The sequence below is a fragment of the Anguilla anguilla genome, chromosome 7 (assembly GCF_013347855.1).
Source record: "Anguilla anguilla isolate fAngAng1 chromosome 7, fAngAng1.pri, whole genome shotgun sequence".
NCBI classification, from domain to species: domain Eukaryota; kingdom Metazoa; phylum Chordata; class Actinopteri; order Anguilliformes; family Anguillidae; genus Anguilla; species Anguilla anguilla.
Window position 1 is genome coordinate 31,113,660 of NC_049207.1, and position 16,255 is coordinate 31,129,914.

Below are 16,255 nucleotides of genomic sequence, written 5' to 3' on the forward strand. Positions count from 1 at the left end.
TCAAGGATGCAAGCTGCCAGTAAACAACACCGAAGAAGAAGAAGTAACCTTCTTTCCTTGCTCTTTGTTATTGGTTCATGTCCCAGTGACGTTTATCCTGTGCTGCGGGATGGAAATTCGTTCGGAGCGTGTTCGTCATCTGTGTTTGATTCTTCCTGGGTACCTATGCTTGGTGCGCATACGTTTAACATATTTACAACGGCTAGTAAACGTTACGTCCGTAAACGGTGAGGCATCGACATAATTCGTTGTTGTCGTTGTGTAAAATTGTGTCTGTATTTATTGATCACTTAAATTATTTATACATTTGTCTGACGTTTCGCTTCATGTGTTCTAGCTAATGTTAGCTATGTTGTACTCAGCAGTGCTACTGTGTTGGCTAATTTAGCCACCTGGCTTATTTGGCTGGATATCTATAAAGCGTAACACGTTTCGTTGTTTTAGTGTAATTTAGGCTTTTTTGTAACGTTGCGGTTTGTATGTTCTTGATTGAGGGAACACTCATCAATTTTGTTGCAAGACAACACTGGGGAGTTTTTTTTCAGAAGCGCAGATAGCGCGAATAATTCCATATCTTCACGGTCATGCACGGTTTTTTAGTTTATTATTTTTGTGTTTTTGTTGTAGCTACGTGATAGACTAATGCACTGTACAATAAATGATCCTGGGATGCCAATACGTGTATTATGCCAGATCGTAACGGATAGTGAATTTTCAGTTACCTTCCGTATTAAGCTACTTGTACTCTGAAGTATGTTGTTATTGCGGATTTTACAAACTTAAATTTCAAAACTCGTAGCTAGCACTATAAGCCTCCCAGCAACATCAGTCTAAAGTTTTTGGTGACGTCACACAACTTACTATGTCGACAAGGCATTGCTGTTCCTGTTACATTACTATGCGATAATGGCTGTTGCTGGTGTCTCATTGCAATGCAGGTGATGGCAGCAGATGGGCCTGAGAAGGCAGGGGATGAAGGAACAGGCGGGGTGGGGAGTTCGAGCAGTGGCGGGGTGCGGTTCGAGCTGGAGAAGGAGACAGAGCTGCGTTTTGAGGTGGAGGTCGGGGAAAGAGCACAGCTTGAGCTGCTGTCTGGGATGGCTGAGGTCTTTGGCTCTGAACTGAACCGCAACAAGAAGTACACCTTTGGGCCCGGGTCCAAGATTGCTGTCTTCACCTGGCAGGGTTGCAGTGTGTCTCTGACCGGGAAGACTGAGGTGTGGCAAGCCATTGCCCGAGCAACACTGGGGTCCAGTGGGTCTGATACAATTTGTCATGCAAAATTCTCCAATAGCCATTTCCTTGTTGTTATTTTTTAAATTGTTTAAAGTTCTCCTGTTCTTTGTACTGTAATTGTCCTGTAATTCAGTAAAGTAAAAGGAATAAAGGCTGTTCCAGATTTTGTGTGATTAACCTGTTCTTGTTTTCCTCTTACCTCAGGGGATAAGAGGAAAACAAGAACGAGAGGTTTTTAATGATCCTCAGAATTCCATTTTTTGAGATACTCTTTAGAATTCCATTTTTTGAGACACAAAGTTTTCACTGGATATTGATGATATATAAAATGTGCACACAGTGACCCAGGTTATAGTGCAAGTGAGTTTTACAGTGCTCTCCATCAGCACTGGCTATTACTAACTAGCCTACACAGAGATTAACAGTGTTCTCTCTTGCTCTCTCCCTCCCCCATTCCCCAGGTGGCATATGTTTCCCGGGATACGCCCATGCTTCTGTACCTGAACACACATGCCGCTCTGGAGCAGATGAGACAGCAGGCAGAGAGAGACAATGAGAGAGGACCAAGGGTGAGTGTGTGCAAGCATGTATGTGCATGTTTATTGGGGGTATGTGTTTGTGTGTATGGGGGGTACGAGTATGTATGTGTGTGAGAGAGAGTGTGTGCGCGTGTGTATGGTTTCTTGCTTGTGGGTATGTGTGTGTATGTACAGTATAGGCCAAAAGTATTAGGCCATCTGTAGTAAAAATAAAAAAATAAAATTTGGTATGGAAGAATTTCATTTATTTGGCAGATGCTTTTATCCAAAGCGATGTACAATAAGTGCATACCGAAGGTCATTGGAACAACTACAAAACACAGGTCCGATAAGGTACAATACCCATTATGTAACAGTGATTCATGGGCATTGTAGGGGATATGCTGCTACTTCTCATAGTGGCGCACCAAAATGAAGAATGTGTACATCTATATCCTCACAGATGGCGCCAGCATGTAATAATCAGTCTCATAAATTAAATATACAAACTACAAATTGGCAACTTGAATAAGTAATTAAATTATTATTCAAATAACTCTTTAATAGTTCATCTTAACCAAATAATAATATAATATATATTCAGCCAATGCCAAATTAATATAAATGATTCAGCTAAGAGGTGAAGGTATTCTACAAAGTTCTTTTAATTAGTGGCAGCTCACTCAATTCAACACAAGAGTAATATCAAAACTGACAACCTTTGAAATATAATAGTTTATTGAACAAAAGTACCGAAAGGGGCAACGCACAATTCACTACTAGAATGTACAACAAACTATGTGAGTGCACATGTGTGGGTGTTGTGTATGCGTGCACGTGTGTGGATGTGTTCCTGCGTGTGGGGTCGCTGACACATGTTCACGGACAACAAAGGAACTAAATGGAGCGTATGAATGGAGGGGTTTTTGAAACTAGATAAAGCTAGTGATAAAACAATGGCCCATGAAGCGTACAAAACAGACAAAGGGTAACTGAATAGCTATTGGTGTCTACATGCCGTGTTATGACCAGTTAGTATTTAAAATAGAGCCAACTACAAGAGAATGGTAACACAAGGAGCTTTTAAATTAATCATTGAAACACAATCATTAGCACAGTTATGTACATCCAACCATAAATTTGGCTACATTCAGTCTTTCTCTAATTATTATATATTATTCTGATTAAGCTTTAATTCACTATATCAGAATTCCAGTGGGTCGAAAATTTATATACACCAAGTTGACTGTCTCTTTAAACAGTCTGGAAGATTCCAGAAATTGATGTAATGACTTTTTAGACGCTTCTGATTGGCGAATTTACATAATTAGTTAATTGGTGGTTAATTGTCACCTGTGGCTGTATTAAAGGGCCTACCTTTAGAGCCCTGCCTTTTTGTCCTTGATACCATGGGAAAATCCAAGCACCTCAGCCAAGACCTCAGGAAAAAAAATTGTGGACCTCCACAGGTCCGGTTCCTCCTCAGGAGCAATTTATAAACAAGGTACCACGAGCATCTGTACAAACAATTGTTTGCAAATATAAAAATCTTGGGACCACACAGACTCTGCATCGTTCAGGAAGGAGGCACAAATGAACTCTCAGAGCTGAACGAACTTTGGTCTAAAAGGTTCAACTGAACCCCAAGACAACAACAAAGGAACTGGTGAAGGAGTTGGAGGCATCAGGTACCAAAGTATCTACATCCACCATTAAGAGTATCCTACATCGCCATGGCATGAAAGGCTTTAGCGCAATGAAGAAGCCCCTACTCCAAGACCAGCATAAAAAAGCCAGAAAGAAGTTTGCAGGTGATCATCAGGATGAAGCCCTAGCCTTTTGGAAGTGTGTTCTCTGGTCAGATGAAACAAAAATTGGACTGTTTGGCCATAATGATCAGCACTATGTATGGAGGAAAAATGGTGAGGCTTTTAATCCAAAGAACACCATCCCAAATGTGAAGCATGGGGGTGGCAGCATCATGTTGTGGGGTTTTTTTGCTGGAAAAGGGACTGGTGCACTTCAGAAAATAGATGGCATCATGAGGAAGGAGGAGCATCTGGAAATACTGAAGCAACATCTCAAGGCATCAGCTAGAAAGTTAAAACTTGGTTGCAACTTGGTCCTCCTGCAGAAGTTGTAACAAAATGGCTTAAACACAACAAAGTGAAAGTATTGGAGTGGGCATCACAAAGCCCTGACCTGAATCCCATAGAAGATTTGTGGACTGAACTGAAAAAGCATGTCCAAGCAAGGAGGCCCACAAACCTGACTGAGTCACACCAGTTCTGTCAGGAGGAATGGGCAAAAATTCCGGCTTAGTATTGTGAGAAGCTTGTGGAAGGCTACCCCAAGCATTTGATTCAAGTTAAGCAATTAAAAGGCCACCAAATACTAAAAAAGTGTATGTAAAATTTTGATCCACAGAAAATCTGATATAGTACACAAAAGCTTAAATAAATCTATGTCGAAATAAACAAAATATGACAGTGAACAAAGATAGATGGTAGCACAAAACAAAATAACCAATGAATGTAGGTCTATGCATCAGGGTTAGTGAGGAACAGGAATGTTAGTCGGCCAGCGAGTGTTAGAAGTGTTCAGTTAAGATGTTGGAAAGTATCCGGTCTGCACCAGATGTGATGATGTAGCCATTTTTGGAGAGGACCGAAAGCGCCATGTTGTAGGTGCATTACGGAACAGATGACATTTAGATTACTACAGTGTAATGACTTAGCCTGGTCCAGGCAGACCTGGTTTTAGTCCCTTCAGACGGGTGTCCCCTTAGTGTTTAAATGACTGAAAGGTCCTAATGGCTGTATCATGATGGTCATTTGATATTGTGATCTCATTTACTATACTTGTGAAACATTGGAACATGTCTTATGTTGTGGTTTGCATCAGTGGTACTAAGCAGCACACTATCTAAATATGAGAGCACTTAGGCAGCACTACCAAGGAAGTGTTCTAAGTGTACTTACGAAGATTAAACCGCGGTGATGGTTTAGCAATTTTGAGTGATATGTTTTCTTTCTTGTTTATTAAGGTCAAACAGCAGAATGGGTCTAACTATTGGAAGGCATGCATTTTAGGATTCTAACTCTTGCCAGTAAACCTGTTTAACCTGTCATGCACCACCCCCCTTAGTTGGGGACTGCAGTTGTTGCTACTTTGTTTCTATGAACGCGGGAAGCATGCTCTGTAGTTTCTTGGGTTGAAGGTCCTCTTGATTCGTGTCTCGGAGTAGCCATATTCAGAATCAGAGAGGTAATCAGAGATGTCTCAACCATCATCTGATAAAATGCTGGGGTGGTCAGACGGTGTTGTGGGAAAGTCAGCTAAGGAATCTGAGGAGTGAAATTCAACCCTTTTCTGGTCCAAGAGGTTTGAATCAGGCCTTTTGCCTTTACCTTTGGATCTATAGTCACTGTGGTTACGATGGACACAGTATTTGCTCAGTGTATCCTTCTGAGGGTCTTGTGCGGCGTGTGAACTGAGGGTTTTCCCAGCAACAACACTTGAGCCTGTAGGCTTCAAGTGGGAAGTCTTGCTTTCCCCCTTTTCTTCACTGGGATGAACAACAATCTCCCAAGCCATCTGAGTAATTTCCTGCATTGGAGGGTTACCCTGACGGGTTGTGAGGGTGACCTGCATGCGTACACAAGGATGGAGATTGTGTAGGACGAGGAACTTAAAGGCCGGTGCTAGGGTTGTGATGTTCATGGAATTTTTGCTGCCGATTATCGTCACCCAGGTAATCAAATAGATCAGCATAATCGTCTCGTCTTGGGGAGGGCGTTCACGAAAAGGCAGCATAAGTTGATTATTAATTGTTACAATTATTAAATGAATGAAGAAAAACAAAGTTTGGTGCCAGTGGGTGCTAACGTTAGGTAGCTGTTTACATCCTGTTCTTACCTGTCCTTATCAGTTCTCATTATGCATCTACATTAGTGCACAACCTGTCTACATTACAGTTTATCATTACTATACACCTGCTACCATATATTCTTACCACTGTATTATATGTAAGGAATTAACCACGACGGGCTGTCCCGTTATTGGAAAATAATGGTAGTTCTACTATTTGCACCGTTGTTAAGCAAAAACCTCTGGTCGTTAATTCTATGAAACCAACGATTCTATCAAGAAAAAATAGTTCCTTGTTTTATACCATACAGTTAGCACCCAGTTTGGTCATTTTTGCCATTACATTATTTAAGAAAACTACATGAAACCATAACTCAATTGCTTTTTCAAATGTTGCGGTCTAGCAGTGTAGACATTGCATTTTTCCAAGACACTCTGAAACCAGGTTTGAATGCCAGTTAGCTTTATGATAGGTTCGCCGTCACTTGTCACCTAGCCAATATTAAAATTCTGGGTTTTAGGTCAGAATGATCTCACAGCATGCTTATGCCGGCTAGCTAGCTAACTATTGAATTGTATTCAAAACAGCGGTTACTACAAACGGAATCGTTCACAAAGATACAGATAAAAATGCGTCCCGTAGCCATGAGTTAAATACGGAACGCCTATTCTACTGTCCAAACAAGGGACGATTCTGTATTTTGTGGGAAGGTTGGCATCCCTAAATGAAGTAACTAGAACTGTGATTCAACGTTGCGATCTATTCCGAAATTGGACATTGCAAAGGGGAGGGGATGTAACAACAATTCAAAATCGAAAGAATAATGTTGCTGTTTTAATTGCTTTAGAATGCTGGATTTTGTAGCGCATTGATTTTATTGGAGTTGAAAGAATTTAGACCCTTTTTAACCCTCAATGGTGCCTCACTAAAGAAGCAAGTGATCGTGAAAAGGTTCACAGGTTCGGGATCTGAAGGAGCGTTTGGACCCGGAAATGGCAATTGTCACGCCTGACGTCAGACTTAACAAGCGGATTGCCTGTTAAGAGAGATGAAAATGTGCTTTCAATTAGCGACAGTCGAATTAAATCAAATGAATTTATTTTGGTCAAACCAACGGTCTTTCTATTTACAAAAAGGCAGCATAAGTAGAATAGAATGAACCCTTTATTAACACTTATTTCTTTAAACAGAACAAAGATTTAACATTTCCAAACATTTTGGAATAAATCAAATAAGTAAAATGTTTATTTTTACAGTGCTAAACACAATAGGCTATGTTAAAACGAAATGAAACAGACCGGCATTGCCTGTCTTTCTGACTGCGACCGTTGAATTAATTTGGTTACCGCTTTTCCATTTGTCATTGTCCCACTTATATTTCACCCCTCGGGCAAAATGCTTGGGCCACACTCAGCTGCGCCTGGCCAGATGTAGATGGTGTAGCAGCTTCGGATGTAAGTCCAAGTTGAGCAGATTCGCTTGGGTGGTTAGTTCTGAGGTGATTTCTCAGATTTGTTGTGCTAGATTGTTTTACGGGTATTGTTGTATTGCAAATTTGGCAAACTGGTTTATCTGAATCATCTGTGTTCTCCGTCTTCATTCGGTTTAAATCCAAAATGGGTCCAAATTGGCGACATAACGTTGGTTTTGCCAACAAGCTCCATCTTGATTTTATCTCAAGTCTCTGTACTTGTCAGCGAAATTGTGAGTGACAGGTCACGTGCATTCACTGGATGAGATGATTTTATCCCATCAGTCAGCGCTGCAAGTTGCTGCAACTATCAGAAATGTTAGGAACTTCGGTTTAGTCAACCATGTGAAATCTTTATTGATAAGACTATATTAAGCAATGTTATTCACCTATATTAAGATAATTACAACAGCAGGTGCTTCTTCTAAGTCAGGTTTGTTCTTGCCCTGAAAGAATGCACACTTCAAGCATCTGTAATACTCACGAGGGTGCTCATAACGGTAATGGATTACCTGGATGGCTGCGATTGTTGAAGATGTCTCATCAGCAAACGAACAATATTCTTCGTTCAAGGCATCACAAAGCTGGTTGAGACTCTATGAAAGTGCGAACAGACTTAGAGAGTCTTCCAGATCAGCCGGGTTTTCTCCCATTGTGTTGCATGGGGCAAGTCAGAGAGATTGTGTTCAGTCTCTCGTAAATAGTCTTCAATTTTATGATCTGGATTGTCAGGATCATACCATTCTAAATCCTTAGCAAATACCTCAAGCTTCTCAAAGCGAAAACAGTCCGACGTCTTCTGAGTCTGCCTGTATGGAAGAGGTGACACTGATCTTTGTGTTCCTTGTTGGGCTTTGTGTAATCTCTCTGGCTGAGTGGCCAAAGCTGACAGATGCTAATCACCTTTACGGTGGATAGGAACTGTAGAAGGAAAGTCTGAAGACTTTCTAGTCCCCTCTTTGGAGGGATAAGTAAAACAGGGGCGACATAGGAGGTAAGAGCGGTTGTCTGGCAGTCGGAGGGTTTCTGGTTCGATCCCTCGCCCTGGGCGTGTCGAAGTGTCCCTGAGCAAGACACCTAACCCCTAATTGCTCCCAACGAGCTGATTGGTACCTTGCATGGCAGCCGTTGGTGTGTGAGTGTGTGTGAATGGGTGAATGAGAGGCATCAATTGTAAAGCGCTTTGGATAAAAGCGCTATATAAATACAGTCCATTTACCATTTAAAAGCGGATAATTCTTTCTCCTGTGGCAGAGAAGAACAAGAAGCTGAAGATGGAAGTCTTTCTGCTTGATGAGCAGAAAGGTGGGAGAATAGAGCTTTGCTCTGCTCCTCCCTGTGCTGAAGAGACCAGACAGATGAAGTTCTGGTGGAGTATTCAGACAAATCTGAACAATCATACCTTAAGTCACTGATTGAAAGATGGTTAGAAATAACAGAGTCAGAGAGAGACCCTGCTTTTCCATCTGCATGTGGTGGTGGAAAAGAGTGATCAACTCTTAGCCTGAGAAAGACATTTCAAAGAATCATTAGATAGTCAGCAAGAGCCGTTCACTTCTAAGCTTAAATAACTCCTCTCTGTAGGTTTACCTATGGGCTTCAGTGGCTCAGGGTGAGTGCACTGGTCCAAGCTTAAATGGAGTGAATTGTTCACGCTCATAACCTCGCACTTCTAAACTAACACTTCTAAACTATAGTACCGGGAAATTACACCACCACCTGTTGGCTTTGGTTAGAGTGGCTGTCTGAGTTAGGCACCAATACTGGACGCAAGCTGAGTTAAGGAAGTAACAGCAGCTAGACAGTACCAAGCTTTATACATTTACAAATTTCGAGTTAGTGACAGCTAGGCGGTAGATCGCTTTATGCTTCAAAGCTGAAATACAAGGTAGTGACAGCTAGACGGTGGCAGAACTTTACTTAAAAACTTGTGGAAGCTGAAATACAAGGTAGTTACAGCTAGACAGTAATAAGCTTAATATTTTCCTACAACCTTAAATCTTCTTTGGGACTTCCCTGGGCCAGGAACATGCAATGTTCAATTAAATAAGTTGTTGAATTAACATGGTTAAATGCAACGGTACGAATAGCACTGGACATCTCGGTATTCTAATGCCTCTGCAATGCAGAAGAGAACCTTTTTCAGTTTCTATTGGCTGTAAAGCACGCTCCAAGGACTATGGCAGCAATAGCAGAAACTTACATGCTGTCTTATGACCAGTTAGTATTTAAAATAGATCACATGAAAGATCTATTTAAGATTCTATACACCATGAACACAGTAAGTCCAGTTCACACAGTAAGCATAGTCTGGGTCTGAAAGTAATGTTAAGTCAAACTAGGAGGGGTCACAATGAGATACAACATCAAGGTAACGATACGAGTGCAATATAAGTGCTAGATGGAGGTACATGTGTAACATGAAAGTGCTAGAAGAATACAGGAGGGTACAAGTGATCCTAGATTGGGAGTGCACTGCAGAGTAGTAATAGTTGGAATTCAGTTAAAAAATCCAGATTTACTGAACAACAAACCAAAGTACAAACATTTTTACCTACAATAACAAAAAGACAACTTTTACTTAAAAATAATCTTAGACACAACTTTCCTCAAAATTGCCTCCTTTGGCTTTAATTACAATTAATTATTGTAAATCTGTTCAGTCATTTTGCAAAGCGGGTGGTGGATGGGTGGGGGGGAGGTGGAGGGTAATTCAGTTGAGTGAAATCTTATCTACTTTAATTTAAAAAATTTAAAAAAAACCCTGGTAGCCTAACACCTTTAGTCTGTAGTGCACCTAAAATAAGCTTTAAGGCAAAGAAGGCCTTAGGATTAGATGTGCGGCCAAGTGGACATTTTGGCAAAAAGATTTCCAGGTGGAGTGTTCAGTACACACTCAAAGTTCCAGCTGATGGTCAGTAATGTTAACAGAAGACCAGGAAAAAAATGGTGTTCGGCTACCTGTGGGTGTAAAAAAACTAGATAAGATTTCACTGCACCTGCCACACACCCCCAATGAGCAAAATGATTAGATAGACTTCCAATAATTTTTTTAATTGTAATTAAAGCCAAAGGAGGGAAGTCGTGTCTTAGATGATTTTCAAGTAAACCTCATCTTGTGTTATTGCAGGTGAAAACAAAAATGTTTAGACTTTGGTTTGCTATTAAATAAATGCACATATATTAAATATATTAACTGAATTCTAATTAAGGTTTTTTTTTTAACAAAACAAAACCACAGGTGACCTAATACCTTTGGCCTGTACTGTATGTTTGTGTGTGTGTGTGAGAGAGGGAGAGAGAGTATATGTGTGTTTGCAGTGTGCATGCATGTGAGAGTGTGTGTGTGCATGTGAGTATATGTGTCTGGAGCTGTATCTCTCTCTATTTCCCAGGTGATGGTAGTGGGGCCCACAGATGTGGGGAAGTCGACGGTATGCCGGCTGCTCCTGAACTACGCTGTAAGGCTGGGCAGGAGACCCACCCTGGTGGAGTTGGACGTGGGACAGAGCGGGGTACATTTGGGGGTGGAGCGGGGTATGTTTGGGGGCAGTGCAGGGTAGGTTTGGGGGCTGGGTGGGGCACATTTGGTGTCAGAGTTGGGCACCTTTTTGGGCAGAGTCAGATACATTTGTGGGCAGAGTGGGGCACATTGGTGGATGGAGAAGGGGTACATTTGGGGGCGGAGCGGGGTACATTTGGGATTGGAGCGGAGCACGTTTGTACCCCAGGGCACATTTGTGTGCTGGGGCACAAGGTACGTTTGGGGGCAGAGTGGGCTACATTTGTGGGCTGTCAGTAAAGGAAGGATTCAGTAAAATGTGTTTAATTTTCCAAATACAGCAGTTTTAAAAGCTAACATTATCAAAGATATCAATTAATAATTAAATCGTCAAGTTCATTGATAGGCAGAGCAAACTGTTGGATCAGCCTTTATCAAAATGTACAACTTGCAACCAGATTAAAATGAAGAAATGAAATCACGTCTAATTTAACAACGAGTTTCTACTACCTTAAACAATTAACAGATGTTACAGACATGGACAGGTTACTGTCACAGAATGAATGAATTAAAGAAAATATCAAACCACAGCATGTTTGTCCCAAAGTAACCCAAGAATGTGTCAAGACAGAAATTCAAAAAACCAAAGGCAGCAGAATATTCCAAAAAGACCAGAGATGAAATGTAGAATGCCTGACCTAGATAAAGGACTCCAATGCCCACTTTCAACTAACTGTTATAAGCTGCCCGCTAACTAAAAGTACTGATTTCTTCCCTTTTATATATTATTATGGGTTCAGGCCAAACTACAACACTTTTTTTAAGGTTATAGGTAAATTGAACTCCCAGTTAGCATTATGGTGACATTAAATATTAAGGGTTCTCGGGTAATTTTGGGAGAGACAGCTTTGGCCATTATGTCAGTGAGCTACTATGTAATGAGACCAGCACAGGCAACAAGTAAACCAAGTTACAAAGTCTGCAGTGACACCTTTACTTCTGTTTTATTTTGGTATAACCTGACCAAAATGTGTAACATGGTACCTATAGGTGTATTAAGCTATTTTTAAAGTACATAATTGTATGAGTATGAGGACTGCCAACATGAGATTTCCCAGGCCTCCCTGTTGACACACACACCTCCATATCCACACTCAAGCACAGACACATACATTCACACCTCAAATGTGGGTACCCCCCAGATCCTGCTCTGTGTCTTATATCCAGGCTATGCTGGCCGAGTGCTTTGAAGCTTCCTATGGCTGAGAACGGCCAAATGGTGAATTACATATGACAGGGTGGAGTAGGGTATGTTTGGGGACTAAGCAGGATACGTTTGGGGGTAGAGCGACGCACATTTGGGGCCAGAGCGAGGTACGTTTAGGGGCAGAGCGGAGTACGTTTGGGGGCTACAGCAGGGTGCTGTAGCGGAGCTGCATATGTTTGTAGGCAGCGCGGATTAATTTCGGGGGCTAGTGCAGGATATGTTTGGGGGCAATGCAGGGCATGTTTGTGGGTAAAGTGGGGTACGTTTGGGGGGCTAAATCGGGATATGTTTTGTTTGCGGGAAGAGTGGGTTATGTTTAAAGGCTAGAGTTATGTTTGTGGGCCGTGCTATTGATGGACACAATGTCTGATGCATCATGGTTGTAGATGATTGTCAATCTCGCCACTGTTACAGGTATCTGTTCCTGGGACCGTGTCCGCACTGTGTATCGAGCGTCCCGCAGACGTGGAGGAGGGCTTCTCGGTTCAGGCCCCTCTGGTGTACCACTTTGGCTCCACCACCCCCGGAACCAACATCAAACTCTACAACAAGGTTAGAACCACATCAGAACCAACATCAAACTCCACAACAAGATTAGAAGCAAACTGGAACCAACATTAAACAATACAACAAGGTTAGAACCACACTAGAAACATCAGACTTTACAACAAGGTTAAAGCCAATCAAGAACTAACATCAACCTCTTCAACAAGGTCAGGTAATCTCTCTCTCTCTCTCCCCCTCGCTCTCTCTCTTCCCATCTTACTCTTTCTCTCTCCCCCATCTCACCCCCTCTCTGTCTGTCCCCCCCCATAGCTGACGTCATGCCTGGCGGAGGTGTTCTCCCAGCGCTGTGAGGTGAACCGCAGAGCCAGTGTGGGTGGCTGCATCATTAACACGTGCGGCTGGGTGAAGAGTTCTGGGTACCAGGCTCTGGTGCACTGCGCCTCTGCCTTTGAGGTGGACGTGGTCCTGGTTCTGGACCAGGAGCGGCTTTACAACGAGCTCAAGCGTGACCTGCCACACTTTGTTCGTGTGGTGCTGCTGCCCAAGTCCGGTGGCGTGGTGGAGCGATCCAAGGCCTGCCGCCGCGACACGCGCGATGAGAAGATCCGCGAGTACTTCTATGGCTTCCGCGGCGCCTCCTTCTACCCCCACGCCTTCGATGTGCGTTTTTCAGACGTGCGTATCTATAAGATCGGGGCTCCCTCCATCCCAGACTCCTGCCTGCCACTGGGCATGTCTCAGGACGACACACAGCTGAAGCTGGTTCCCGTGACCCCAGGACGGGACCTAACGCATCACGTGTTGAGCGTGAGCTGTGTGGAGGATGAGGGTGGGGAAGGTGGCAGGGCTGGCCGCAGAGGAGTGCTGGAGAGTCCTGTGTGCGGCTTCATCGTGGTGACTGCTGTGGACACTCAGGCCCAGGTGATGACTGTGCTGTCACCAGCTCCCAGGCCCCTCCCCCGACATACCCTCCTTATCATGGACATTCGCTTCATCGACCTTAAGTGAAAAAAAGGATGGCTCTCTCTTTCCCATTCCCTGCCTCCCCCTGCCTCCCTCTGTCCATCCAACCTTACATCTACCCTCTCTCTTTGCTCAATAGAATGTCTGTTCTGCCATTCCCATGTCTTCCTTCATCTTTCTTTACCTCCCCCAAAGAGAATTTTCTCACTCCATCCCTTTCCCTCCTTCTGTTATCCCTCTCCCATACCTCCTTCTCTAACATGCTTCTTTGTTCAGCTGATATTTTGTTTTATTGATGTTTACTGTTATTTGGTCATGCTTTTTCTTTCTCCATCTGCGTATGAGGTTTGTTCAGGCGTTTCTCATCAAAAGTAGAATTTTAATAAATTTTGGGGCCAAAATATTTCAGATGATTTCATTTTTTGACTGAAAATAATTGAATGGAGTATAGAAAATAATACATATACGTGGAGAATATATAAAATGGTATATTTAACCACTTAAACCTCACTCAAATCCAGGGGTTTTTGTAAGAATCCCCCATCTTAAATAAATCCCATTATCTCCAAAATTATATACGGTACATATCTCCCTAAAATCTCTCCAAATGGCAGCAAACCTGCAAATTGGAATACTGTGTATGTCTTTTTTTCCCAGTCATATTCCACTTCCAGATGCTAATTCCATTGAGGGTGGTACCCTTTGAAACCACGCAAAACAAATACTGTATTTACACATTCTCTGTTTCCTGACTAAGCCTGACTATTTCAGTCAAACGCTGTCCTTTTGGAGAGCTGTGTACACAACGTGTTCATGATGGTTAGTTATCACACAAAATTCACTTAGAAACAATTAAACCACTTGGATTTACCTCGCTAAGTGCTCTGATCTACAATCATAAATGATTTACAGTAATATCACTATCACTACCACAGAGTCTTTAATGGAAAGCATTTGCAGATAAATAAAGCTCCAATAAAGCGTGCGTTAAGGTTCCACTCATGCGCTAGTAATTGCTTGTTTTTAGGTCATTTACTCAGCCCTGGGATGTCTAATGGGGGTATTTTTTCACTCTTTGTATGGTAAGAAGCAGCTTTTTTAGAAAAACCGCACTTTTAGCATTTGACATTCTATTTACATGCATAGAAATGCTCATTTTCAGTTGCTCATGAAAATGCTTTCAGCTCAATGGAAATAAGACATAATGAATAATTACTTTTGCTAGCCTGTATACAAAGAGAGCAGATGGATTGCTTAGGGATCAGAGGGGGATTTTAGTGATATCAATGTCATCACTAGTTATTACCTGTTGTTTGACTTGTTTCAGACAGTTAATTGATTACAAAATATAATCATCAACCTGCGGTGTCAGTTTCAGCCCTCCTTTGGGGAAGGGATCTGCTTTGTTATTTTTTTTTGTTATTTAGTTTTACCAATCGAGATGGGTTTTTTGCATTAAAGTGCGAAGAGTCTACGCTTGACAACAGTGTAGGTGTTGGAGTAGTGCACCTTAAATCAGAGTAATGTCAGAGCAATAATTTAAGAGAATGCCATTTTTAGATGCCGGCGTATAATTGGGGCTATAAAAAATGAATCCTCTATCACCTAGTGTTGCCATATGGCAACATACACTACAAAACATATACACTCCAAAAGTATGTGGACACCTATGGAAGTAAATCTGTCTCACCAGATTTAGAAATTTAAAAGCCTTTGAATTTCTAGCACTGAATTTTTTGCCTCTGAATTCAACTCTTCAAATTTTCAATAACTAATTTTCAGTTTTATTTTTCAATTTTCACAAATTCAGAATCAAAAGTTCAAGTTTAAAAAAATTCTAATAATATATATTCAAGTTGCTCAAATTTGATGGGCCAAATTCAGATCCCAAAATTTGAGTTTAAAAATTCAGATTAAACATCCGGGATACCAAGGATAAGCAATCGATTCTGTCTCAGATCGAACCAACATCCAGCCAATCAAGTTATGCTCCATTGGTCATGTGATGCCGATGCTTGAAATTACAGGAAGTTGGTCAGCTATGGCAACAAACCTGTTTTTATACAGTCTATGCTCCGAGTCTGACTCATCGTCCACCTGTTATTTATGCGAAGTCAGAAAATGCAGACATCCTATTTCGTATAATGATTTCATTATGGCGTGTGCTATGTACAGCTGCACTGATCGACCATAAAATAATGCTCCTCTGAAGTATTTTTTTGGTAGCCAAGTCATTTTTAATATTTCCTTTAGCCTACTTAACCAGCCATTAGCGAACTTTCGCAACATATCTCCTCTGTTGAAAACTCCAACCCTGACACGTCTGTCATCGTGTTAGGTGATTTTAACCATACAAACCTGTCCCCCGAACTTCCCAACTACAAGCAACAAGCCACTTGCCACAGCAGAGAAAACAAAACATTGGATCACTGCTACATCTCAATTCCGGATGCTTACCGTGTATTCTCGAGGGCTCCACTGGGGAAGTCCGATCACGCTGTGTTACTCCTCATACCAAAATACAGACAAAAGCTTAAATCCATTAAGAAAAAATCCAAATCTGTCAGGTCCTGGTCCATGGATGCCATTGAAACGCTACGAGGGTGCTTCAAATGCACTAATTGGAATATATATTATATATATATTTAGTACAGCTTGCGATTCCCTCAAACTCACTGACACAGACACAAACGTCAAGTTTTGCGAGATGTGCATCCCTACCAAAACAGTGACATTCTATGGCAATAAAAAACACTGGTTCTCCAAAGAATTACACCTCCTAAGCAAAGAAAAGAACTGCGTATAAAAATGGAGACAGGGATCAATATATAGCAGCCAAATAAAAGTTGCGTGCTGCAATAAAGAAAGCTAAGTCCAGCTATGCAACAAAATTGGAACAACAGTTCTCATCCAGCAACAC

At 41.8% G+C, this 16,255-nt stretch overlaps 1 protein-coding gene across 8 annotated transcripts in view; it reads left to right on the top strand.

Annotated features, from left to right (window-relative positions):
* clp1 (cleavage factor polyribonucleotide kinase subunit 1) overlaps window positions 1–16,255 on the top strand; it is a 37,489-nt gene continuing 21,234 nt past the window's right edge. For 3 of the 8 annotated variants that reach the window (XR_004766272.1, XR_004766274.1, XR_004766273.1), the window contains exons 1-6: window positions 4–172; window positions 939–1,217; window positions 1,698–1,805; window positions 10,492–10,611; window positions 12,280–12,417; window positions 12,682–13,293. Coding sequence is in view for 2 of the 8 variants with exons in the window: in XM_035427354.1 (XP_035283245.1) it covers window positions 110–172; window positions 939–1,217; window positions 1,698–1,805; window positions 10,492–10,611; window positions 12,280–12,417; window positions 12,682–13,380 (1,407 nt within the window). In the remaining 6 variants the exon portion in view is untranslated. Of the gene's footprint in view, window positions 228–938; window positions 1,218–1,697; window positions 1,806–10,491; window positions 10,612–12,279; window positions 12,418–12,681; window positions 13,741–16,255 lie in introns of those variants that run through there. The other 5 variants (XR_004766275.1, XM_035427355.1, XM_035427354.1 and 2 more) reach the window with 5 other exon arrangements.